The 26,055-nt window shown below is 61.6% G+C and overlaps 2 protein-coding genes across 7 annotated transcripts in view; one reads left to right on the forward strand and one right to left on the reverse strand.

The window, feature by feature from the left end:
* LOC119566615 overlaps positions 1–1,099 on the forward strand; it is a 69,901-nt gene extending 68,802 nt beyond the window's left edge. The window contains exon 14 of the mRNA XM_037902447.2: positions 948–1,099. Within this exon, the coding sequence (XP_037758375.1) occupies positions 948–1,099 (152 nt within the window). The remainder of the gene's footprint in view (positions 1–947) is intronic.
* A 1,333-nt stretch (positions 1,100–2,432) lies between these two features.
* Positions 2,433–26,055, reverse strand: part of LOC102936782 (receptor-type tyrosine-protein phosphatase kappa) — a 94,376-nt gene continuing 70,753 nt past the window's right edge. For all 6 annotated transcript variants that reach the window (XM_037902598.2, XM_043547033.1, XM_043547032.1 and 3 more), the window contains 12 exons: positions 23,802–23,899; positions 22,975–23,091; positions 21,912–22,069; positions 21,698–21,833; positions 15,481–15,630; positions 12,959–13,058; positions 12,368–12,447; positions 11,558–11,692; positions 8,908–9,033; positions 7,469–7,626; positions 4,087–4,222; positions 2,433–3,466 (listed from right to left, as the gene is read on the reverse strand). In XM_037902598.2, the coding sequence (XP_037758526.2) occupies positions 3,392–3,466; positions 4,087–4,222; positions 7,469–7,626; positions 8,908–9,033; positions 11,558–11,692; positions 12,368–12,447; positions 12,959–13,058; positions 15,481–15,630; positions 21,698–21,833; positions 21,912–22,069; positions 22,975–23,091; positions 23,802–23,899 (1,469 nt within the window). In that variant the 3' untranslated portion in view covers positions 2,433–3,391. The remainder of the gene's footprint in view (positions 3,467–4,086; positions 4,223–7,468; positions 7,627–8,907; positions 9,034–11,557; positions 11,693–12,367; positions 12,448–12,958; positions 13,059–15,480; positions 15,631–21,697; positions 21,834–21,911; positions 22,070–22,974; positions 23,092–23,801; positions 23,900–26,055) is intronic.

Below are 26,055 nucleotides of genomic sequence, written 5' to 3' on the forward strand. Positions count from 1 at the left end.
GGCGCGGGGTGGAGACCAGGGCCTGTATGTAGCTGAACAGCTGTAGTGGGGAGGAGGGCTGTGCAGGTGTGAGGCTCCCCAGGAGTCCCGTCCAGGGGGACTCGCAGCAGGGAGCTCCTGGGGTGACCAGGACAGGTGCCTGGTGGGAGACGCTGCCCCAGAGTCGTCTAACTTCATCCAGAGCCGTTCCGCGGTGACTCCGTGACACCCAGACCTGGCTCTGCACATGCGGCCCCCAGCACGGCTGCCCATTGCAGAGCAGCGCCAGGACCCCGCTCCCCTCGGCGCCGTTGGCAGAGCAGCCGGGGCCCACCCCGGGGATCGGAGGATGAACAGAGGCCCCTGAGCTCGGGGCGATGGGGAGGTTCTGCTCGCCCTGAAGGGCCCACAGCTCAGTGTTGGCGCTTCCTCACGCCAGGCCGGGCACCGAGGAACACGTCTGAGTAAAGAGAGGAAATGCAGGAGCTGAGGGATCTGGGAAGGGGGTACGGGGCCTTTCCCCTCCAGGGCGCTGGCTCCATCCTGCCCAGCGCAGTGGGGAAGGGCTGGCTCGGGCGGAGCCGGGAAGGGGGTACAGGGCCTTTCCCCTCCAGGGCGCTGGCTCCACCCTGCCCAGCGCAGTGGGGAAGGGCTGGCTCGGGCGGAGCCGGGAAGGGGGTACGGGGCCTTTCCCCTCCAGGGCACTGGCCCCAGCTGTGTGCCCACTTCCTCACCAGCCAGCCCCTTGCGCCACTGTGCACCCCTGTGCAGAGGGGCGGGAAACGCTGCCACCTCCCCGGGCCCAGGCGGTGCCGAAGCAGGCCCCGGCCCCTCTGGCGCGTCGCGAGGCTGTGCCGGAGCCAGCCCGTGGGGAAGGGCTGCTGCCCTTGCAGCAGGAGGTCCCAGCTCTGGCTGGGCAGTTCCCGCCCCTGCCAGCAGCAATGGCCGTGTCTGGCCGCCTGCTGCAGCGTCACGCTGCCGAGCGCGAGAGGCCGGCCTCTCGTGTGGCTGCACCCAGGCTACGGCGCCCGGTGCAGGGACCGGCTACTGGGGCGAGCTGGGGGCAGTCCGGAGAAGCAGCGAGATGCCCGGGGAGCTGGAGCGATGGCTAACGGAGTGAGATGGACCCAGCGTGTGCGAAGGGGAGGTGTCAGAACCGCTACCGCTGCCCATCTGGCTGGCCGTAGCGACGACGCTTGCCAGCAACCCCCCCCATGCACGACCCAAACCCTTCGCTGCCCCTGGAGCTCGAGCCCATGAGGTTCCACAGGCCCATCCCGCCAGGCGGGCGTCTCACGTGGGAGCGTTGACTGCGCTAAGGTTCAAACACACCGTTCCCTGGTCCTGTCTGGGGATCCCCCAGCTGTGAGCTCCTCCCTCCACAGCCTCCATAAGTCACTTGTGGGGCAGCCTCCCGTCTCTCTTGGGCCAGCTCCTGAGCAGCCCTGCTGGCCCCAGGCAAGGCTAACTGCCCCTTTTCCTGGGCCGGGTGCCCTGTTGTCTCCCGTGCGCGAACGCGGGGCCAGGGCTGCGCATGGGAGCGGTGGGCGTTAACCCAACTAGCAAGAGCTTGCTGTGAGACCCAGAAAAGTGAAGGTCAAATGGGGCAAATCCCCCTTACCCCAAGAAATCCAACGCCCCCGCCTTCACTCAACCCCTGCGTCGGGCTGTCTTGTGAATCAGCGCTCCAGCACTCCCTCTGGCTCGGCTCTTGGTCCTCCCCCGTGCTGTGTGCCCCCCGGGAGTGTGAAATTAAAGGTACTGGATGTAATTGGGGTAGGAACTAGAGGGGATCTGTGTTTGGTGTCTCGCGCAGCGACTGGTGCACAAGAGCAGAGGTAGGAATTGTTCGGCACCTGAGGGGAAAAGACAATTACCTGGGTCTAGAAAGGACCTTCTGGCTCACTGAGCATCGAAGAATCTCAGCACCGAACCAGGGTGGAACTTTGGAGCATTAAAAGACACTGCTGAGAAGGGGGGTCCCAGGTGCTGGTCTGGGCGAATTCTGACCCACAGCCCAGGGAAGGAGCTGACCCTCCCGGCAACAAGACACAGTGAGGAGAGTCGTTACCCACCGACACCTTCCACTGCACCCACGCAAAGCAGCAGAGAACCAGTGCGCTGAAAGCTGCACGCCGGCTGGTCAGTGCCCAGTGCAGAGCTGCCTCCTCCCGGCCCGGAGACAGGCTAGAGCCCTGCTGGCACTAGGCAGATCTCTGAGCTTTGCTGACGCCCTGCAGGGAGCCTCTCCCCTACCCCGGGTCACAGGCCAAAGGACAAAGGACAAAGGACGGGTGGTGAGATTTCAGGCCAGAACTTGGATTTCTCTGGCTTGTTCCTAGCAATAACTGAAGGTTCACTTGTTCAGGCGACACTTTAGCGAGACCCCAAGCTGGATGTAGCTAAAGCTGGGTGTGGGCTCGCCCTGTAAGCCCAGGCAACGTGGCCCAAGAGAGCTTTAAACTGAGCTTTAATCGGCTGCTTTTGATGTTTAAACTTGTCCCATTTATACCAAGTTGTTCAAATGGCAGCGCCCAGCCTCTGGGCAGTGCCTGAAGACAAGTGCAACCTTAGTCCCTCGCACGGCCTGGAAGCGTATTAATGCGTCTGAGCTTTGACAGAATCGATAACTAAGGACAATAAGGCAAGAAACAGGGCTCTGGGGGACTGGGTTTTCCTTGGAACAGCTGCTGCCCCAGCACTGGACCGTGTTCCTTGCTTACAAGACGACAGGCTGGGCTACACCCACAATGTGGGTTGAACTGAGGTGAAGCTGGTAAAGCGAGGGCACCGTTTCCACAGGGCAGCAGATTGGTGTGTGTTGCTGGTGTCCAGGAGACACGGGATCAGGCCAGTGAGTGTAACAGCGTAGGGTGTGTAAATTACCAGCCTGCAGAGGGAAAGCACAGGGCTCGCGGAGCCCAGAGTGGAGTGCTCGTGTTGCCAGCAGCCAGGACTTTGGGAGAGTTTTCCTGGTGGGCATGGCCAGGGCTCCCTCCCGCTGTGAGCGGTGGTACCGATTCCCCCCGGACACCTCGGCTACCCCTGAGAAGTCACAATGCACACGCACTCTGGCTCCAGGTAAGTTACCACCCAAGTCCCTGGCTGGACAAAGTCTGGGATAACAGATTCAGAGCATCCAACCCACTCCCTGGAAATGAGCCCCAGAGGAAACCGTCTGCTTCAGCCAGCTGCGTGGGCTCCAGGGTACGGCATGTCAGGAGTCCAGAGTGTCCCAGCCGGCACCACCAGGGCCCTTCTCGTCTCTGCCAGTTTCCATGGCCCCGGCTCGCTCCCCAGGACACGGGCTTCTGCCCGGGCACAGAGCAGCACAGAGGTGCCACGAGAAGCAGCAGCAGCAGAAGGTTGCGACTCGAGAAGGTCCCGACTCGAGAAGGTCCCTCGCTCGCCTCTATTTGAAATTCCCATAGATTTTGAATGAGTCCAGGTAGCTCAGGGCTAACTCGTAGCAGAACGTGTACTGCTCCTGGGGAGAGAAGGCTGCACGTCAGCACCCCAGGTGACAGGCCCAGACCCACCCGCACATGCCCCTGCTCTCACCTCTCGGCGTGCAGGGCGGGCTGCGGGTCTCGCAGCTCCTGAGTGACCCATGCTCAGGTGTGTCCCCCCCACCAGATCTAGGGTCAGAAACCCAGCCTCCATCAGGAGCCCAGTCCCCAGCCGCAGCGTCCCCGAGCCAGCCGCGGCAGGAGCCCGGCCCCCAGCCGCAGCCTCCCCGAGCCAGAGCCTGCAGGAGCTCCCACTCCTGCCGTGCTGTCTTGGCTCTAACAGAGCCCATCACCGTAGCCTCTGACGTGAAGCACAATCCCAAGAGGCCGCAGGTCTCTCTCCCCCCTGCCACGCCGAGGCAGCTGGGGCTGGGGTTTGTTTCCCTCTCTGGGAGCTCTGGAATCAGCCTGGGCCCAAGGAGCCGGGGAGGGAGCGACTGAGAGCAGCGCACGGGACGCCAGGGGCGGCAGGACCTTTGATTGTGTGACTGTCCCTGGGCCGATTGGGGCAGTCCCCGGGGCTGCCTGAGCTGTGGCTCCTGGCCTTGGGGCTGGCAGCAGGAGCACCGGCCTCTCTGGGCCAGGCTGGGGCACTTACCACGTCCTTGATCATCTGCCGTCGCCGGCGCTTCAGCATTCTCACCGCCTGCGAGACGTCCAGCAGCCCCTCGCTGCGGATCTGCTCGCACAGGAAGGTGGCGGCACAGAAGAGCCCGCAGCGGCTGGCACCGTCCCTGCGGGGGAGAAGGGAAGTGCAGATCGGTGCAGGCCAGGAGTCACCCAATGGCACCGAGCTGCCAGTGGCCAGACCTGTGGCTGGTGCACCAGGGAGCTGCGGCCCAGGCTGTGGCTGGGGCGGGGCAGCCTGGGCTGCCACATCTCGGACAGGGGTGCCCGGTCCGCATGCTCCCGCCAGCCAGCCAGCCAGGGGGCTCGCAGAAGGCAGCCCTGGGCACTGTGCTGGGTGGTCTGGGTGCGAGGCCCAGGGGAGGGAGCAGAGATGGGTCTGCTGTAGAGAGGCCGTTCCAGCTGATGAGGACCTGGAAGCTCAAGGGTCTATCAACTGTAAGGAGGATCTGAATGAATTCTCCCCTGACAGATGGCTGGGGGTGGGTGCGGGGAGAGACTTCAGGACCAGACTGTATTTACATGAACACCCTACTCTTCCTAGGTATCCAGCTGTGATGTTATTGACATGAATCGTGGCCGTACAGATCATGGTTGCAGCCAAGGTCCTGTAGTGGCACCAAATCTCGTACAAAGGAGGTCAAGTAAGGGTGTCTGAGATGAGGTGATGGTTTGCTGGTTATGATTATGCTATCTGGGTGCAGGTATCCTTTTTGTATTTAAAGTTATAAGTATTGGCTCTGTACTGTCTGTATTTCAAACTTGTGCTGTGCTTCTGGGGGACACCCCAGATAGTTTGGTATCAGCTCTGCCTGGCCTGCTGGATGGCCCATTAGGGACCATCAGCTACACAACTGACCCATTGAGAGAAGGCAGACACGCCTTGCGACTCCGCAAGGTAGGCAGGGACCTGCCTATGGACAGAACTCTGAGGCTTTCAAGCCATGTGCTGGGCAGCTTGTGTTTGGAACAAAGGAAGCTTAGGCCACATGGCAAGAGACTATAAAAGGCAGCTGCATCTTCTCCATTTTGTCTTCAGTCCTGCTTCTTACCTCTGGAGGAACCTTGCTACAAACTGAAGCTCTGAACAAAGGACTGAATGACCCATCCCAGCTGGGGATGTTCTCCAGAGACTTGATTTGAACCTGCCATTTATTCCATCACTGCTACAAGCCTGAACCAAGAACTTTGCCATTAATGTATGTCATTGATTCCATTTAGCCAATTCTAGCTCTCATCTATATTTCTTTCTTTTTATGAATAAACCTTTAGATTTTAGATTCTAAAGGACTGGCAACAGCGTGATTTGTGGGTAAGATCTGACTTGTATATTGACCTGGGTCTTGGGCTTGGTCCTTTAGGATCCTTTTTTCTTTTACTGGGGTATTGGTTTTCATAATCATTCATCCCCATACGAAGTGGTGCTGGTGGTGATACTGGGGAACTGGAGTGTCTGAAGGAACTGCATGTATGACTTTTGCTTAGCCAGTGGGGTAAAACTGAAGTCCGCTCTGTCTGGCTGTTTGGTGTGCCTTAGAGGTGGAGAAGCCCCAGCCTGGGGCTGTAACTGCCCTGCTCCAAGCAACTTGTCCTGAATTGATACTCTCCGTAGTGTCCCGCCAAAGGCCGCATGGTTACACTAGCAGACAGAGGTAAGTTGCTCAAAGTGGTCAACGTTGGCTAGTGTTGGGTTACAAATCACGTTAGTACTGACTGCAGGGGAGTGAAATGCTGTTATCCACGTTGTTGTCTGTTGTATGAGTAAAGGGGAGAAGGGCTGTGCTCAGCCTGCCCCAAATGAGGGGGTCGCCCTCAGCTGAAAGGACCTTGTTAAGCCAGGGGCTCGAATGCCAGATCCCCATGAAAGTAAGAGGGGTGGGCACATGTGTCCCAGCCAGGGGGGTTTGGATTCTCCCTAAAGGTCCCTAGACTGGTTTAACCTGTTCCCTCCACTGTTCAAAGAACAGATCTAAATAGGCTTCGGTAGGCGCCTCTTTGTTCTGTTAAATGCCCAGTCAGAGCTGGAACGGGTTGCGGTCGGACTGTGTTTCTGCCCTGCCTGCTAAGAGCTAAAACCACTGAGAGCTGGAATCCCTTGAGATGGGGCAGCCTGCACAGAGCTGGCAATCACTCAGAGACGGATGTGCCAAGGTCACAGCCAAGAGGCAGGTGGCAGCAGAAGGCGACTGACAGTCAGCTGGTGACCGAGTGGCTGGTGCAGCGGTGAGCAGAATGAGCAGCTGGCAGGGCAGCCAACTAGAGCATGTGCTCAGAGGCCAGACCAAGCCAGGTGCCTTCTCCCCCGGGTGGGAGGGGAACTCACACAGCTGCGCCTCTGAACCCTGGGTCCTCACTGACCCAGGACAACCCCTGTGAGTGGGGTGCGGGGAGTGTCACGGAGTGTGGGGCGTCCGGGCCCTGCACCCCTCTTCCTGGGATTCACTGAGACTCTCAGCCAGCCAGTAAAACAGAAGGTTTATTGGACAACAGGAACACAGTCCAAAACAGAGCTTGTGGGTACACCCAGGACCCCTCAGTCCAGTCCTTCTGGGGGAGCAGGGAGCTTAGACCCCAGCCCTGGGGTTCCCTGTGTTCCTCCACCCCCCCCCAAACTGAAACTAAACCCACCCAGCAGGTTCCCTGCTGCAGCCTCCGTCCACATTCCTGGGCAGAGGTGTTACCTCCCCCTCCCCCTCCTGGCTCAGGTAACAGGCTCTCAGGTCTCCCGTCCCCAGGGCACATTCCCAGGTCAACACTCCCCCCTCCCTGCTGCGTCACATCGTCACAGGGAGGGAGCAGAGGGGGGCACAGAAAGGGAACTGTTGGTTGTAGATCTCAAGAACACGAGGCGGAAGCTCTGCCCCACGCACTCTGGGCTGGGCGTCCTGCTCACAGTTTATGTTTATGAATCTTGTTTGTGGCATTTTCTCTAATTAATGTCGGGTGACTTCCCTCCTTTCTTTAAAAGTTTCTTTGCTACACTCAGACTCTGTGCTTGCGAGAGGGGAAGTTTTGCCTCTCAGAGGCGCCTGGGGTGGAGTGTAATTGTCCCAGGTCACTGCGTGGGGGCTCGAGCCGGTTCTGTGTTGTATCGATGGAAAGGAACCCCCAGGTATTGAACCCGGCCCTGGTTATGGTTGCTGCCAGCTGCACCTGGCAGAAGGGCTCCACAGCCATCGATGGTCCCAGTCTACGCCAGCCTCCCCCCAGGAGAGTCCGTGCCAAGCGCCCGCTGTGTTGAGCCACCTCCTGCTGCAGGGCTTGGGAGTGAGCTCCTGCTACGCTCGCCGACTCCGCTCCGGGCAGAGCCAGCCTGTCGCACCAGGGCTGCCCGGCCCAGAGCCCTCACTCACCAGCAAGTGACGAGAACGTGGCTGTCCTGGCTTGTCCGCTGGCTCCGCTCCACCTCCCCCAGCAAGCTGATGATGGTGGCAGGGCATGGGGGGAGCCGCTGCTGCATGGGCCAGTCGTCTACTTGCCAGAACCTGATCTCCAGCGCGGCCTTCTTGGGCTAGTGAGGAGACAGGTGAGGAGGGGAGGAACCGCAGCAGAGTCAGCCTCGGGCAGAAAGGAAACCCTCGCAGTGGGGCTGGTGGGAAATTCAGGGAAGGCTAATGGGCAAAAAGGGGGCAGCCCCAGAGAGGGGAGGGGGCTACATGCCAACAGACCTTTCCACAACTCAGCCATTGGCCCCCAGACCGAGGACGAGCTATGGGACTGGGACAGGGCCTAAGTCGTGTCAGACCCTCATGCAAACCTGGGGGAGCGACCTTCCCAATGGTGACAGCCTGCGTCTCTGAACAGCTTGGCTCCGGCCCACCACAGAGCCACAAGCCAGACTCCAGGAAATGTGGGGCTGGAAGGGACCTTGAGAGGCCGCCAAGTCCAGCCCCCTGCGCTGAGGCAGGGCCGAGTAACCCTAGACCATCCCTGAGAGGGGTTTATCCGACCTGGCCTAGGACCCTCCAGTGACGGGATCCCACAACCTCCCTTGGGAGCCTCTTCCAGAGCTTAACTACCCTGAGAGTCCAAAAGATTTTCCTAATAGCTAATGGACAGCTCCCTTGCTGCAGATCACGCCCATCACTTCCTGTCCTACCTCCAGTGGCCATGGAGAACAATTCATCCCCATCCTCTGTATAACAGCCCGCAGCATTTGAAAACTGTTCTCAGGTCCCCCCAGTCTTCTTTCCCCAGCCCTGAACATGCCCAGTTATTTGAACCTTCCCCCACCGGTCAGGTTTTCTCAACCGTCTCTCATGTGTGTTGCTCTCCTCTGGCCTCTCTCCAGCTTGCCCCCCCCTTTCCCAAAGCGTGGGGTGCCCAGACTTGGGCACAGGACTGCAGCCGAGGCCTCCCCTGGCCGAGTAGAGCAGGACAGCTGGAAGTTACGATACTGTCTGTGGGCCCTGCCTTCTCTCCAGCCTGGCTGCCGGGCTGCCTTTCGCAGAGGACGGTTCTGAAAGGCGGGACTCCCCAACACCCTCCCCGCACAGTCCCATCCTCTGGGGGGCAGTGATCGCTCTCTAGGCAGGCAAGGGCCCAGCCCTGCTCCGAGGGTCCCATCTGGAGTCCCCCAGGGCCCTGGCCATGCGAGGGTCACCCTCTCAAGGCAGCGATAGTGTCTCTGATCTCGGTGGTCGGATCAGTAGCTAGCCCTGAATCTCAGCTCTGAGCCGGGTGTCCATTGACCTGGGAGCCCTGCTTGGCCACCTCGGGCTCTTCTGGGGACCAGGGCCCTAAGGGGTGATCTCAGAGGAAGACCCAGGACCATCCCAGGGGCAGGGCCTACCTGTTGCCTGTTGGTTACAGCGAGTGTGCGGATGGTGAAGCCAGCTCCCGGCTCCTCCGAGATCAGTTCGACGTGGAAACGGCCGTAAGAGGCCTCTCCGTGCGCAGGCCAGAACGCCAGGTATGTCTGGGGAGTGAACACACGGACCTGCTCACAGACGTGTGCTCACGGGGCACACACGGACCATGCACACGCAGTCACACACCTAATCCCGGCACACAGGGGAAATGCTCAGACCCCACACACGGACCCGCTCACAGACGTGTGCTCACGGGGCACGCACGGACCATGCACACACAGTCACACGCCTAATGCCGGCACACAGGGGAAATGCTCAGACCCCACACACGGACCTGCTCACAGACGTGTGCTCACAGGGCACGCACGGACCATGCACACACAATCACACGCCTAATGCCGGCACACAGGGGAAATGCTCAGACCCCACACACGGACCTGCTCACAGACGTGTGCTCACAGGGCACGCACGGACCACGCACACGCACAGACACAGGCCTAACGCCGGCACACAGAGCAGTGTTCTGATGCACAAAGCATCCCCACCCCCACATGTGCCCACAGACTGGCCGGGCCAGAGACAGGGCACACGCAGCCTGGTGTCCTCACGCATGTACACTCAGACAGCTACAGGAACCACTGGCGGCTCTAGCCAGGGTCCACGGGTGCAACTGCAACCTCAGCAATCCGGCCAAGATGTGCACCACCATGCCTGCATCTCCTGTCTCAGCCAGCCCTGGGTCCCACTCCACGGGCTGGGACCGCGCAGCTCCACTCGGGGCTGGGGACTGGCGGGCGCCCCGGGTGGGGCTCAGGTTACACAGGGCAGCAGGGAGGCGAGCTGGGCTCTTCTACGTGGCTGGCAGCTCCACTCGGGGCTGGGGACTGGCGGGCGCCCCGGGTGGGGCTCAGGTTACACAGGGCAGCAGGGAAGCGAGCTGGGCTCTTCTACGTGGCTGGCAGCTCCACTCGGGGCTGGGGGCTGGCAGACACCCTGGGCGCGACGGGCAGGGCTCAGGTTACACAGGGCAGCGGGGAGGCGAGCGGGCTCTTCTACGTGGCTGGCAGCTCCACTTGGGGCTGGCGGGCGAGACGGGCGCGACAGGCAGGGCTCAGGTTACACAGGGCAGCGGGGAGGCGAGCGGGCTCTTCTACGTGGCTGGCAGCTCCACTTGGGGCTGGCGGGCGAGACGGGCGCGACAGGCAGGGCTCAGGTTACACAGGGCAGCGCGGAGGCGAGCCGGGCTCTTCTACGTGGCTGGCAGGCCGGGGAGCTGCAGCACGGGCTATGGATGGCGGGGGAGCCTGGGCTGCCACAGCTCCATGCCAGGCACCCTGCCGGCAGGGGGGAGCAGAGAGGGAGGTAGCACAGCGCCCCCTCTGAAGTGGGAGGCTGCAGCCGCCCGACACACATAGACACACGGGCGTATCCCCATCTCTCTGCAGACGGTGCCAGTGTGTGATGGTGAGAGGGGAGTAAGCAACAGAGCCCCAGAGCCAGACAGACAGACAGACACCATCCCCAACCCCACTCCACACACGACAGCCCCCGCCCTCCTGGAAGCACCCAAGCATCCCTGGCACCCTCCGCTGCCTGGCCTGGATCTGTCCCACCGGGAGTCAGAAAGGCAGCTCTGGGGGCTACAGTGTGAGCAGACAGCCCCACGGCAGGGAGGGAAACCCCGTCACTGTGGTGAGGAGGGGAGGTGGGGGTTCTCCTTCAAGCTCCAGCAACTAAGCTGCTTGGATCAGGACCCCTTGTGACAAAGTGCAACTGTTCTTAATGTGTCCTCTGAATACTGTAGGGGTGCCTCAGTTTCCCCTATGCCGTTCTTAAGTCTCTAGGTGGTGGGATAAGGGGGTGAAATTGTTGCAGAGCAAAGGGCCAGGGTACATAAATGTCCGACACTCTGTCTCCTGGCCACTGACGGCCTGGCCCTTCCCCCCTGCAAGGTGAGAGCTAAAGGGCTGGAGAACAAAGGAATCAGGTGCCCTCCTGGCCCGGAAAAGGGACAAAGCCCAGAGGAGGAGGGGCTGGAGGGGTGAATCAGTTTGTGTCTGGCTGGGGATGTGGAGTGAAGGTCAGACATGGTTGTCTGGCTCACTGCCCCCCAAAATGGACCCGGCGGAGGGGTCCTGTTCTCTGCACCTACAAGCTCTGTGTTAGACCATGTTCCTGTCGTCTAATAAACCTTCTCTTTTACTGGCTGGCTGAGAGTCCCGTCTGACGGCAGAGTTGGGGTGCAGGACCCTCTGTCTTCCCCAGAACCCCACCTGGGCGGACTCGCTGTGGGAAGCGCAGGGAGGGGCAGAGGATGCTGAATGCTCCGAGGTCAGACCCAGGAAGGTGGAAGCTGTGTGAGCTGTGTGTCCTGAAGACAGGCTGCTCCCAGAGAGGAGACTTCCCCAGAGTCCTGCCTGGCTTCGTAGGGAGCAGTTCCAGAGCATCGCCCAGGGACTCGGTGACACCCCTCCAACCCCCGTTTGTGCTACAAGCCCTCAGCTGGCTACCCCAACCCTCAGCAGGGTGTGCCAGGGCCCTGCTCTGAGATGCTCATGCCCCAGGGCTGGCAGAGCCTGGATGAGGCCCCGTGTGTGCAGGGGAGATCACAGCAGGGTGCACAGGGCTGACCTGGTCCAACTCCTCGATGCGGTTCAGCATGACCAGCGCGGTGCAGGTGTAGTCCCAGAGCAGGGCCCAGAAATCCACCAGCGTTTCCCTGAGCGGTAGCTGGGTGACGATGACGTTGTCTTCTTCCGCGTAGGTCTGCAAGACAGACAGACCCGGTGGGAGCCACCAGCCATCTCCCCTGCTTCAGGCACTACCCAGAGCCTTCACCCCTCCAGCCATGCTGCTGGTCCCAGCCCTGCCATGGAGGGGACTGGCCAGGGGCTCTGCCGAGAGGAAGCGTGACCCAAACCCAGGAACACGCAGGCTGCCATGCTGCCCCGGACCATCTCCCCCCAGCCCAAGGGGGCCAGCCCAGCTTCAGGCTCTGAGTCCCTCCTGCCCCCAGCCAGAGCCGCCAGGGTCCCCAGCCCAGACACAGCGGCAGGGCTCACTCTGTGGGGCAGGGCCGCTCCAGGAAGCCAAGGGCAAAGGGGTGGATGCGGCACAGCTGGGCTGTGGGGGGGAGGGGATGAGGCACAGCTGGGCTGGGGCGAGGGGATGCCGCAGAGCTGGGCTGTGGGGGAGAGGGGGGATGCCGCACAGCTGGGCTGGGGGCGGGGAAGGGGGAGGGGATGCGGTGCAGGGGACTGAAGCTGATCCGTGGGGACCATCTCCTGGTGCTGAGGCCCGGTGTGTGGGGGAGTCCCAAGGGAAGACTGGTGCTCGGCAGCCCCAACGGGCGCAGGTGACGCCCTGGCACACAGTCTTAAGGGCTGGGGAGTTCCGGGGGCTCGCTGCTCGCGCCCACGCTCGGGCCAGACGGAGCCTTACGCCAACAAAGACTGCGTTGATGTAGCCGGGCGAGCCGTCCGCTTTCAGGGAGGACATCAGGATGGGGCGGCTGCAATCCGCTGGGAGGGGATGGAAGGAGAGAGGGCGTGTCTGAGCCAGGCGGTCTGCACACAGGCACCTCACCCGGGCGGGAGCCCCTGGCGTGGGCCGAGAAGCATCGTGTGCAGCTGCGCCCAGCCCCCCAGAGCTCACAGGCCTGTGCCTGGGGCCTGGCCCAGCGGCGCTGTGGAGGAGCAGACCCCTTCCGCCTCCAGTGCCACGGCCTCAGCACTCGCCGCACACCGTGCAGGGGCGGGATGCTGGTGGAACGGGGCGAGGGTCCCAGCTGGTGGATGCCGGGTGGGACTGGGCCATGAACGCAGGGATCTGGCCGGGGCCCTTGGCAAAAGCACTGCCTGGGAGCTCTCCCGGCCGGAGACAGGGGCTGGGAGGGTTGAGAGGCACAGCACTCCCTGGGCCGCGAGTCTCCGCAGACACCTGCCAGGGCCTCGGGAAAGCCAGGTCCCTGAGGGCTCCCGGGCCATGGTGCCCACCCAGTGCCCCAGGCTAGGCCCGGCCCCACCGTGTTACCTGGCAGGATCGCCGGCTTGCGGTTCTTGGGCTGGTTTCTGGGCTGCTGGGCCTCCTTGCATGGGGAGAGCTGGAACAGTTCGGAAAACTTCTGCAAGGCCTGCAGGGCAGGAGGGTGCAGCGGCGTCAGCTCCCAGCCGTGGCTCCCTGCTCCCAACCGAGACCCGATAGCACCATGCCCACGGCCTGCCTCCACGCCACAACTCAGCCGCCCCGGGGCTGACAGGGCAGGCCGAGAGGTCATGCCACGGAGTGGATCCCACTCGACTCTCCAGGGGCCGGGCCCCGGGGGCCAACGTGGGGCAGCAAGCATGAGGGGGACTCTGCTGTTCAACACATCAGGAGAGGGGATGGCAGAGTGGTCCCTCCTCACTGCACACAGCTGCCTCCCAGGCAGCCCAGAGAAGTGCAGGACAGGTCCATCTCAGGCAGAGCTGGGTTCCGGTGCTTGGCCTGCACCAGGATCGTCAGCACCAATCCCATTGCAGGATCCTTGTAATAAGCAACAGCCTGGGATGCTGAGCCCCCGACACGTCCCACGGCCCGGGAAGCGCTGCTCCCGGACGACACGGAGCAAACAACACATCCCACGGCCCGGGAAACGCTGCTCCCGGACGACACGGAGCAACCGACACGTCCCACGGCCCAGGAAACGCTGCTCCCGGACGACACGGAGCAACCGACACGTCCCACGGCCCGGGAAACGCTGCTCCCGGACGACACGGAGCAACCGACACGTCCCACGGCCCGGGAAACGCTGCTCCCGGACGACACGGAGCAACCGACACGTCCCACGGCCCAGGAAACGCTGCTCCCGGACGACACGGAGCAACCGACACGTCCCATGGCCCGGGAAACGCTGCTCCCGGACGACACGGAGCAACCAACACGTCCCACAGCCCGGGAAACGCTGCTTCCGGATGACACGGAGCAACCGACACGTCCCACGGCCTGGGAAACGCTGCTCCCGGACGACATGGAGCAACCGACACGTCCCACGGCCTGGGAAACGCTGCTCCCGGACGACACGGAGCAACCGACACGTCCCATGGCCCGGGAAACGCTGCTCCCAGACGACACGGAGAAACCGACACGTCCCACTGCCCGGGAAACGCTGCTCCCAGACGACACGGAGAAACCGACACGTCCCACTGCCCGGGAAACGCTGCTCCCGGACGACACGGAGAAACCGACACGTCCCACAGCCCGGGAAACGCTGCTCCCGGACGACACGGAGAAACCGACACATCCCACAGCCCGGGAAACGCTGCTCCCGGACGACACGGAGAAACCGACACGTCCCACAGCCCGGGAAACGCTGCTTCCGGACGACACGGAGCAACCGACACATCCCACAGCCCGGGAAACGCTGCTCCCGGACGACACGGAGCAACCGACACGTCCCACGGCCCAGGAAACGCTGCTCCCGGACGACACGGAGCAACCGACACGTCCCATGGCCCGGGAAACGCTGCTCCCGGACGACACGGAGCAACCGACAGAGTCCCACGACCCGGGAAACGCTGCTCCCGGACGACACGGAGCAACCGACACGTCCCACGGCCCGGGAAACGCTGCTCCCGGACGACACGGAGCAACCGACACGTCCCACAACCCGGGAAACGCTGCTCCCGGACGACACGGAGCAACCGACACGTCCCACAGCCCGGGAAACGCTGCTCCCGGACGACACGGAGCAACCGACACATCCCACGGCCCGGGAAACGCTGCTCCCGGACGACACGGAGCAACCGACACGTCCCACGGCCTGGGAAACGCTGCTCCCGGACGACACGGAGCAACCAACACGTCCCACGGCCCGGGAAACGCTGCTCCCGGACGACACGGAGCAACCGACACGTCCCACGACCCGGGAAACGCTGCTCCCGGACGACACGGAGCAACCGACACGTCCCATGGCCCGGGAAACGCTGCTTCCGGACGACACGGAGCAACTGACACGTCCCACGGCCTGGGAAACGCTGCTCCCGGACGACACGGAGAAACCGACACGTCCCACGGCCTGGGAAACGCTGCTCCCGGACGACACGGAGAAACCGACACGTCCCACAGCCCGGGAAACGCTGCTTCCGGACGACACGGAGCAACCGACACGTCCCACGGCCCAGGAAACGCTGCTCCCGGACGACACGGAGCAACCGACACGTCCCACGACCTGGGAAACGCTGCTCCCGGACGACACGGAGCAACCGACACGTCCCACAGCCCGGGAAACGCTGCTCCCGGACGACACGGAGCAACCGACACGTCCTAGGGCCCGGGAAACGCTGCTCCCGGACGACACGGAGCAACCGACACGTCCCACGGCCTGGGAAACGCTGCTCCCGGACGACACGGAGCACTAAGGCACAAATGGGGGGTGACTTGTCCAATGTCACAAAGCAAGTTCAGGGCGGCGCAGGACCCAGGAGCCCTGGCTCCCAGCCCCCTGCTTTCCTGGACCAGGGCAGAAGGCAGAGTCCCAGACCCTGGGCCAGCCCCGTGGTTCCTCCCACAGGTACCTTGAACTCCCGAGAGAACCCGTTGCTCTGCGTCTGGGCGTCGGGCTGGCGCAGGAGGCTGACGTGGCTAGGGACGCTCTCCACCAGGACCCCAGTGTTCCCGCACAGCAGCCCCTCCAGCAGCACCTCGTAGAGGAAAGTGTACTGCTCCTGGGGAGGAGAACGCAGGCGTCGGCCCCAGAGCCCAGCCCACCGCAGGGGGCCGGCGCATGGGGCCAGAAGGTGATGCCTGGTGCTGCGGGGAGCCCAGATACCATGTGCCATCAACTGCCCCGAGGGCAGGCTGGAGACTCACCCCTACACCAGGCACGCTCACGCCGACGGAACAGACTCTTGGCACATTTCTCTTGAGGGGGGAGAGTCCCCATTTTCTGTACCCACCCCCAGCCCATCCTTTGGCCCCACATGGTGGAAATCCTCCCTTTGGTACCAGTGGCCTGAGCGCAGCCCCCCTGAGCCTGCCAGTGCTGCCCCAGGTGCCAGACAGACCCTACAGTGATGGGTGCCCCAGACAAAGCAGTTACAGGGATGGGTTAGTGCCCCCTGCCCCAGCTGGGGACCAGCGACCCCCTCTGCCACATTCTCACCACCCAGGTCACATGCAGCCAGGGCGCCCTGCAGAGCGACACCATCTGGGGGACAGTCCCACCTGCAGCCATGCCCCCTCCAGGGAGCCGTACCAGCAGAGCCGTGGGACATGCTCATCCTCATGCTCCAGAGGAAGGTGTGCCGGAGCAGGGAGTGGGGAGGATTGACCTGGGGATGTGGCAGGGGAGTTTCATTGGGAATGGGAGACTTCCCTTGAGGGAAGAAACATGAGTCTGTAACCTGAGCCAGGAGCGGGGGTTGGGGGGAGGTGACACCTTCTGCCTGGGAAACTGGACAAAGGCTGGAGGAGGAGCTGGGGGAAGGTTGGGGGAGACGGCTGGAGGGTTTTCCAGTTTTGGGGGAGTTGGCTGGGGAAGCGGAGGGAGCCCCAAGGCTGGGGTCTAATCTCCCTGCCCCCCAGAAGGGCCTGACTAAGGGATCCTGTTTATGCCTGCAAACTCTGGTTTGAACTGTGTTCCTGTCGTCTCCAATAAACCTTCTGTTCTACTGGCTGGCTGAGAGTCACGGTGAATCGCAGGAAGTGGGGGTGCAGGGCCCTGACTCCCCCTCACGCCATGACAGAAGGAGACAATCCCCCTGGATCCTGCCCTGGGTGCAGGCCCCCGTAACCCCAGCCGGGTGATCAGTTCCCTGCAGGCACATGTGTGAGGGTTCCCATCCCAGGAGAACCTGTGGGAGCTGGGTACCTGCCCAGGATGCTCTCAGATCCCAGCTTGGGGGTTCCGCCAGCACCTCCGGGACTCAGACCTCTCCTCAGAGACAGGGTCCCAAAATCTAGTCTCTAGGCAGCTTCAGTGCTGGCTCCCTGCAGCTGGGCCACATGCCGCGTGGTCGGGCTGGCTTTGCAGGGCCAAATCCATGCGGAGGGTCCCTTGTGGGGGGAGTGTGACGAAGTGGGACTGTTCTTAATGGTTCCTCTGAATAGTGTGGGGGTGCCTCAGTTTACCCTATGCAGTTCTTAAGTATCTAGGGGGTGGGGTAAGGGGGTATGATCATTGCAGAGCCCTAGAGGGCAGGTGTGTGCAGGGGTCTGGACACAGAGAATGGCCGACACCCTGTTTCCTGGCCACTGATGGCCTGGGCCCTTCCCCCCTGCAAGGTGAGAGCTAAAGGGTTGGAGAACAAAGGGATCCGGTGACCTCCTGGTCCCGGAAAGGGACAAAGCCCAGAGGAGGAGGGGCTGGAGGGAGTTTTCAGTTTGGGGCTGGCTGGGACATGGACTGAAGGGCAGACGTGGTTGTCTGGCTCCCTGCCCCCCAAAATGGACCCAGCTGAGGGGTCCTGTTCTCTGCACCTACAAGCTCTGTTTTAGAGCATGTTCCTGTCGTTTAATAAACCTCTGTTTTACTGGCTGGCTGAGAGTCCCGTCTGACTGCGAAGTTGGGGTGCAGGACCCTCTGGCTTCCCCAGGCTTCCCCAGGCCTGAGCGGACTCGCTGTAGGAAGCGCACAGAGGGGCAGAGGATGCTGAATGCTCCGAGGTCAGACTCAGGAAGGTGGAAGCCGTGTGAGCTTTGTGTCCTGAAGACAGTCTGCTCCCAGAGAGGAGACTTCCCCAGAGTCCTGACTGGTTTCATGGGGAGCAGTTCCAGAGCATCGCCCGGGGACTCCGTGACAACTGGTGGTAGCGGTGGGATCTACTGTACCCCGCGGATGGCGCTTCCTGCAGTAAGTGACTGGCAAGCAGTAAAACAAAGGGGGATTGACGGGGACCAGGGGTGCTGAAGATTCAGAGAGAGACAGTTTCAGGGGCCAGTTAAACCCTGGGAGTGTGTGACCAGAGAGAATGACTTTTGCAGTAACAGGGTCCCCCGGGGGATTGCAGCGAGCGGTCCCAGGGGCGGAGGAGTCTGCAGCTCGACCCTGGCAAAGAGGTGGTGACCTCGAGAAGGGCTGGCACACTAGGGGTTCTCCCTGGAGACCGTGAGGAGCTGAACGCACACAGGCCTGAGTCCACAACAACTTGGGAAGAGTGGAGTGATGGCCTGTCACCATCTCCTTAAGAAGGACATTGTAACCCTGTGCAAAAAGAGAGGGTTGAGCATTGGAAAGTTCACCAAGGCACAGTTCATCGTGCAGCTGGAGGAGGATGACCGCTCTAAGGGACAGATTCCTGACCCAAATGGGGCTATAGCAGGATCTGGGAGCAGCTGGAGTGGGAGCCAGGCATCGCCAAGACTCCTGTCCCCAACCAGACTAGGGTCTTCACGATCGGGTTCCCCATCCAGGGATCGGAGATGGATGGGATTGGAGCTGAGTGCGAGAGAGCAAGAGGACTGTGAGAGACAGCGAGAGCCCGAGAAAGAGCTGCAGAAGCAGCAGCAGCATGAACTGGCGGTGGTGGAGCAGAGAGGCCTAGGGGACCCCCCAGGGGTGAGTGGGGATAGACCCCGGGGGGCCAGTTCCGCAGGGAACCTTGAGACTAAATTGCTGCCCCTGGTTAAGGAGCGGGGGGATGTGGATGCCCACCTCACTGCCTTTGAGCAGGCGGGAGATTTGAACCAGGGGGACCCTGCGGAAAAGACCCGGTGTCTAGCTCCCTTGCTGGGTCCCAAGGCCATAGACTCCATCAGCCAGATGGGTGGGGAGGTGGACAGGCTCCCACTCCTGGTCCCAACCTATATGTCTGTGTGGAGTTTCCTGAGGCCAGGCCCCTAGGACCTCCAGTAGGAGCGGAAGGTGATGGTCAATGGGGAGACATTCCTGGGGTGGAGAGATCATGGGACAGAGAGAACTGTTGTCAGGCCCTGGGTGGTGCAGCCTCAGATGCTGAGGGGCTGTGTGAGCTGGGTGAGGGTCTCAGGGACGAAGCCCCTCGCCCTGCCTATGGCCCAGATCCCTGTGCAGACCCAGGAGGGGTCAGGCTGGCTGGTCGTTGGGGTTCTCCGGGATATCGGCTGTGAGACCCTGTTGTGGGGTGACTGTGTCTCTTTGGGACAGGATCCAGGCCTTGCTCCTGTAACTGCCAAGGGTTTGAATTTGAATCCAGGAAACCAATCGGTGGAGAGGGAAATGGTCAGTGAAAATGCAGATGACCTGGCTGGCAGGGGGGAGGAGCGGCTAGGCTCAGGCTACCTGCCTGCCTGTAACCAGACCCCTGGAGTTGGGTGGGACAGAGAGATGCTCCCCGCCCCCCTTGCACACCGGAGAGGGGGCTCAGGCTGGCTCTGATGCACTGAGGAAAGCAGCGAGCTCGCTGCCTACCCCCACTGGGACAGCAAGGGCGGCGCTGAGCACAATGGGAGCTGAGACCCCAGCTGACTGGGGGGAGACACAGGCAGGGCAGGGGATCTGTTGGGAGTGGCAAGGTGCTTAGTAAGGAAAGTTTGGATGAGCCTAGGCAGCCTTGTGAGCTGATGGCTGTGTCTAGTCAGCAGGATGGAAAGGCGAGGAGAGTGGAAGATGAGTGTCCCTGGACCTTACCTGTTAGCTGAGTGGAGAATTGGGACAGTGAAGGAAATGTGTCTGTCTGTCAGGGGTATTGACTTGCCTATGGAGGGAGCTACCCTGATCTCCAAGCAGTTGTCTGCGACCAGCCTTGTGTGCTGGGAAAAGGGGAATGAGACCCTAAGCTGTGTGTCTGGTAAAGGAGAAAGTTTGTCCGGCTCTTCTTTGTCTGTGGAGCAGACAGACGGGGCCTTTCAGCCTGTGATGGTTGAGGGTAGTGCAGTTGTCTCAGAGCTGGTTCTGGATTCAGCTAAAGCCCAGGAAGGGAAGGGTCCTAAGTTTGGGTCTGCTCAGGAGAATGGCCCTGTAACTAGGTCGCATCCAGTTAGGGTCTATGTAAAATCCCAGAGACCAGACAATTCTGGTGCTTGTATTTTGCCTGTTGCTACTGTGTGGCTGGGAAAGGGTGTAGCAACTCTGTCTAATCAGGGTGAGATCCTAGCCAGGGCACAAGGAGAGCAGAAAGGTGATTTGATTGTGTTACCTACTGAGGGTGTGGAAACCTGTAGCAAGAAGGAAAAGATTCCTGAACTTGTGTGTGGCAAAGGGAAGGAGAAGGCTTCTGACCTTTTATCTAGGAAGTCTGTGAGTTTGCCTGAAAAGGGATTGTGTAGGAATCCGCCTGATGGGCCAGAGGTAATTCTGGATGTAAAGGAGACCCAGAAAGCGTCTGTTGTTGCTCAGGAAAGTGTTCCTCTAGAGCAAGCCCTCGGTGAAGAGGGTAAGAGCAGAATTTCTGGGAGGGGTGAATTGTTGCACAGAAAAGCCCTCGGGAAAGGAATCCTCATGGAGTCTTTGCAAGCAGTTTACTGCAACTGAAGGGTGTGAAAGTGATTTAATCAAGAAAGTTTCAGTTCCTAACGGACATTTTCTGTTGTGAATGGATCCACTGACTTTCCTGTTGAAGGATCCAGTGTGGATAGCTTTGAGAAGGTCACACATGAAGTGAAAGCTGTTAAGAAAGCTGTTAAGAAAGTTAAACAGTCCTATAACCAAGTGGCAGTGTTTGGCCAGCTTGTTGGGGAGAAGACCCAATCCCAGTTTGACCCCCTGGGGTTTTGGGGTGGCCAAAGGGCACGGGCTGCATAAACCTTCCCACATGCAGCCTGCAAGTGCTATCGACCACCCCCGACCTAGGTGAGGGCGTGAAACTGGAAGGGCCTGGTGTAACTCTACCAAGGAATGGGAGAGATGTTGGGGCATCCATAGGAACATTGGTGGCTTCGAACTTCCCCAGGCCACCGGCTAAAGTGACCCTGCTCAGTTCGATCTTGAAGGGGGGAGAGATGTGACAAAGTGGGACTGTTCTTAATGTTTCCTCTGAATAGTGTGGGGGTGCCTCAGTTTCCCCTATGCAGTTCTTAAGTATCTAGGTGGTGGGGTAAGGGTGTATGATCATTGCAGAACCCTAGAGGGCAGGTGTGTGCAGGGGTCTGGACACAGACAATGGCCAACACCCTGTTTCCTGGCAACTGATGGCCTGGGCCCTTCTCCCCTGCAAGGTGAGAGCTAAAGGGTTGGAGAACAAAGGAATCAGGTGACCTCCTGGCCCGGGAAAGGAACAAAGCCCAGAGGAGGAGGGGCTGGAGGGAGTTTCAGTTTGGGGCTGGCTGGGACATGGAGTGAAGTGCAGACGTGGTTGTCTGGCTCACTGCCCCCCCAAAATGGACCCAGCGGAGGGGTCCCGTTCTCTGCACCTGCGAGCTCTGTTTTAGATCATGTTCCTGTCGTCTAATAAACCTCTGTTTTACTAGCTGGCTGAGAGTCACGTCTGACTGCAAAGTTGGGGGGGCAGGACCCTCTGGCTTCCCCAGGACCCCGCCTGGGTGGACTCGCTGTGGGAAGCGCACGGAGGGGCAGAGGATGCTGAATGCTCCGAGGTCAGACCCAGGAAGGTGGAAGCCGGGTGAGCTGTGTGTCCTGCAGACAGGCTGCTCCCAGAGAGGAGACTTCCCCACAGTCCTGACTGGCTTCAAGGGGAGCAGTTCCAGAGCATCGCCCAGGGACTCCGTGACAACTGAGCCAGGAGCTGAGCTCAGCAGCCAGGGGGTGGAACCCTGAAAGTACCTGCCCTTTGAATTGGGCACTACGGGCGCGGCAGGCAGCAAACCCTTGCTTGGGCGGCCTGCCCGTGGCACAGGGAACTCGACTGAGCTGCTCACCTTTGTTTGCACCATGCCGACCCGCTGCTCCCGCAGCCGCTGCACACAGCGGAAAACATCCACGCTGCCCTCGGCCCGCGCCATCTTCAGGAGGACGTCCAGGGCGATGAAGGTGCCTGTGCGGCCGATCCCCGCGCTGGGGACAGGGGAAGGGAGTGAGGCGCTCGCCGGGCCCTGGGCCTGTCCCCCACCCCCCGCCCTCTCCGCCCAGTACCTGCAGTGCACGAGCACGGGGCCGGCAGGCGCCTCCGACACCCTCTCGTTCACCATCTCCACCAGCTGCAGAAGCCTGGCTGGGTTGCTGGGGACCCCGTGGTCTGGCCACAGCAGGTAGTGAAACTGCTGCATGTTTCTCGGGAGCGGAGAACCTGCCTGAGGAGAGGGCAGACAGGAGAGGTGGGAGGACGGAGGGTTGTGAAAGGGCAGCGGGGGCGGGGAATTGAGCAGGGGCTCCCAGCACTCAGAACTCCCTCCAGCACCAGCAGCCCCCGAGGCCAGGCTGCTGGGAGCCCCGGAGCCCTGAGAACATGGAGCTGCAGGGGAGTCCCTGCACCAGGAGGGCTGGGGCGATGGAGTGGGGCTGGCTGGCGGGTGCAGGCTAGTTTCAGGGCCCAGCCAGGCTACGCTCCTCAGGCTGTTTGGATCTAGAGCCACCAGGGCCCAGCCATACTGCAGGGGCCTGCGCGCTCGCCTTTGGGATTTGCCCACAAGCAGCTCTCCCATCTGCGCAGGCTAGAGACAGGCCAACAGCTGGAGCTGACTGCTGGCCGGGCTAACGCGCAGGGTGTTATTCTCCAGGGGCCTGCCTGCATCTCCCGGGCACAACAGCAACACAGGGCATGCCCCGCATCCAGGATGGGCCAGGTCCCCAGGTGAGTGACGGGTCAGCAGCTCCTCCCAGCCGGCTGCTGGGCCCCGGGAAATGCCCGCACCCCTGGAAACGCCTGCACCCCAGCACTGAGTTTATACATGCTGCAACAGCTGCTCTGGGTTAGGTTTGCTTGTGCATCCGATGAAGTGAGCTGTAGCTCACGAAAGCTCATGCTCAAATACATTTGTTAGTCTCTAAGGTGCCACAAGTCCTCCTTTTCTGTTTGCTTGTGAGTGTATCATGGGCCTGCAGAGGGTGCTCCCGGCCCCTGGAACCTTCCCCCATGCCCCCCCGCCACATTGCCGTCCATCCCACAGCTCTGCGGAGACACTGGGGCCCTGGAGGGGCAGGGCTGCCAGGCTGTCGGTAAAGCCCAAGGAGGCTCTGCCCCTTGCCCCCGCCTTACCCTCTGCAGGCGGAAGGTGCGTGTGACCAGGCTCGTGGTTGTCCAGGTGTTGCTGAGAGTCACAGTGAAGTCCCCGCAGACCTGCTCGCCCTCCGGCCAGTACTGCTCACACTTGGTCTGTTAACAGCGGACGACTCCTGAGCACTGACAAACCCCCACTCTGCGCCCCCGACCCTGTGCGAGGTCTGTGCTGGTGAGTGGGGACGGGTGCCCCTGGCAGGGAACGACCCTGGTCTGGCCTCTGGGCTGGGCATGCCCAGGACACCAGCCAGGGGAAATGTCTGGCATCACCGTGGTGTCACAGGTGCTCCCCACACTGCCCACACCTGCAATCCCACCGTACTCCTCCCGGCATGCCGGCCAGCCTCCTAATAGCTCCCCGGCCGTGCTGAGAGTCGGGAGGGGAATGGCCCCATCCCCTTCCCATCCACGGGCGCAGGGATCACCCCATGCCAGGCCCAAGGATCGCTGGCCCCTGACTGGCAGGCAGATGTGCTGGGAAGTTGGTCTGGAATTTCTTCCCCTCTCCCCGCAGCTGCCGGAGGCACTCTCTCTTTCTCCACCCCCGTCTCCATCTCTCCACCCAGGACCGGGGTTCCTCTCAGTGCACCATTCCCTTAGCCTCCCCCTCTCGTGTCTCTGCTCAGCTCCCCCTTGGTGCCCCAGGACAGGGACCCCTCCCAGAGTGCATCTCACCCTGGGCTGGCCTTCCCCTCCCGCGTGGGGACAGCTGTGCAGAAGGGAAAGCAGCAGCTGAGCGTGGACCCCGGCTGGGAGGGGCTGGGGTGTTTGAGGACCTGGGCCCCAAAGGAAGCTGGGTTCTCTACCTTGTTCTGCTCCACCAGGCCCGTTAACATCACAATGGCCGAGACCTTCTCCTGCCAGATCATCTGCCAGAAATCCACCACGGTGCCAGGCAGCGGGCCTGGGGGAGAGGAACATACCACGTCAGTATCCCCATGCTCCTGAGCCAGGGCGGGGGCGGGGCGCCACACCCGTCCTAGGGGTCAGGGAGGGACTGAGTGAGTGCACCACCGGGACCCGGGCAGCTGGCATGCTAATGGACCAGGAAGCCCAGTTACGCAGCCCATGGGCCTGTCCCCGAGGACTCCAGCTCAGAGCAATGCACAGCAGCCGGGCAGCCCAGAGAGCACAGTGGCTGAGGTCAGAGGTGCCAGGGCCCAGTGTGGGGGCTGCCCAGCCGCTGGGCACAAGGGGGCAGGGTGGGGGTGAGGATGAGCCGGGGGTGGTCAAGGCAGGTGCTGCTCTCAGCTGTTTCCCACAGTCCAGTGACCAAAGGGGTAAGTACGTTCTCTGCAGTAGCACGTGATTTGGCTCTGAGCTCATTACCAGGCGGATCCCGTGGGCCGGGGGGCCTCATGCTGGGGCATCTCCTATCTGCATGGGAGCCTGGAGACCAGGACCCGGGCGCTGCACAGAGCCAGGGGGCTGGGGGCTGCAGGGGGTGGCATCTGGAGGGGGAAGCTCCCAGCACTTTCAGTGACTAGCGCCGTGAGCCCCTGGGCACATGGGAGCTGTCTGCGCACCTGTCTGTGCCTGCCTGCACCTGTCTGCGCCTGTCTGCGTGCCTGTCTGTGTCTGTCTGTGTCTGTCTGCGCCTGCCTGTGTCTGTCTGCGCGCCTGTCTGCGTCTGTCTGCGCGCCTGTCTGCGTGCCTGTCTGTGCCTGCCTGCGTGCCTGTCTGCGCGCCTGCCTGTGTCTGTCTGCGTGCCTGTCTGCGCCTGTCTGCGTGCCTGTCTGCGCCTGTCTGCGTGCCTGTCTGCGCCTGCCTGTGTCTGTCTGCGTGCCTGTCTGCGCCTGCCTGCGCCTGTCTGCACGCCTGTCTGTGTCTGTCTGCGTGCCTGCCTGTGTCTGTCTGCGCCTGTCTGTGCCTGCCTGCGCCTGTCTGCAAGCCTGTCTGTGTCTGTCTGCGTGCCTGCCTGCGCCTGTCTGTGTCTGTCTGCGCGCCTGTCTGCACCTGCCTGTGTCTGTCTGTGTGCCTGTCTGTGCCTGTCTGTGTCTGTCTGTGAACCCATCTATGCCTGTCTGCGCCTGTCTGCGTGCCTGTCTATGCCTGCCTGTGTCTGTCTGCGCGCCTGTCTGTGCCTGCCTGCGCTTGTCTGTGCGCCTGCCTGCCCCTGTCTGTGTCTCTCTGCGTGCCTGTCTGTGTGCCTGTCTATGCCTGTGTGATGAAGCGGAACTGTTCTTAATGTTTCCTCTGAATAGTGTGGGGGTGCCTCAGTTTCCCCTATGCAGTTCTTAAGTATCGAGGTGGTGGGATAAGGGTGTATGATCACTGCAGAGCCCTAGAGGGCAGGGGTGTGCAGGGGTCTGGACACAGAGAATGGCCAACACCCTGTTTCCTGGCCACTGATGGCCTGGGCCCTTCCCCCCTGCCAGGTGAGAGCTAAAGGGTTGGAGAACAAAGGAATCCGGTGACCTCCTGGGCCGGGAAAGGGACAAAGCCCAGAGGAGGAGGGGTTGGAGAGAGTTTCAGTTTGGGGCTAGCTGGGACATGGAGTGAAGTACAGATGTGGTTGTCTGGCTCACTGACCCCAAAATGGACCCAGCTGAGGGGTCCGGTTGTCTGCACCTGCAAGCTCTGTGTTAGACCATGTTCCTGTCGTCTAATAAACCTCTGTTTTACTGGCTGGCTGAGAGTCCCGTCTGACTGCGGAGTTGGGGGGCAGGACCCTCTGGCTTCCCCAGGACCCCGCCTGTGCGGACTCGCTGTGGGAAGCGCACGGAGGGGCAGAGGATGCTGAATGCTCCGAGGTCAGACCCAGGAAGGTGGAAGCTGTGTGAGGTGTGTGTCCTGCAGACAGGCTGCTCCCAGAGAGGAGACTTCCCCAGAGTCCTGACTGGCTTCATGGGGAGCAGTTCCAGAGCATCGCCCAGGGACTCCATGACAACTTGCCTGTGCATGTCTGTATCTGTCTGTGTCTGTCTGTGCGCCTGTCTGCGCCTGTCTGTGTTTCTGTCTGCGCCTGTCTGCGTGCCTGTCTGCTGTTAAAAGGGATCAGGGCTCTGACTGCACGGTCAGGGCAGGAGCGGTTCAGTCTCTGTTGCTTGGTGCATCACC

This window comes from Chelonia mydas, chromosome 5 (genome assembly GCF_015237465.2).
Source record: "Chelonia mydas isolate rCheMyd1 chromosome 5, rCheMyd1.pri.v2, whole genome shotgun sequence".
Taxonomy (NCBI): domain Eukaryota; kingdom Metazoa; phylum Chordata; order Testudines; family Cheloniidae; genus Chelonia; species Chelonia mydas.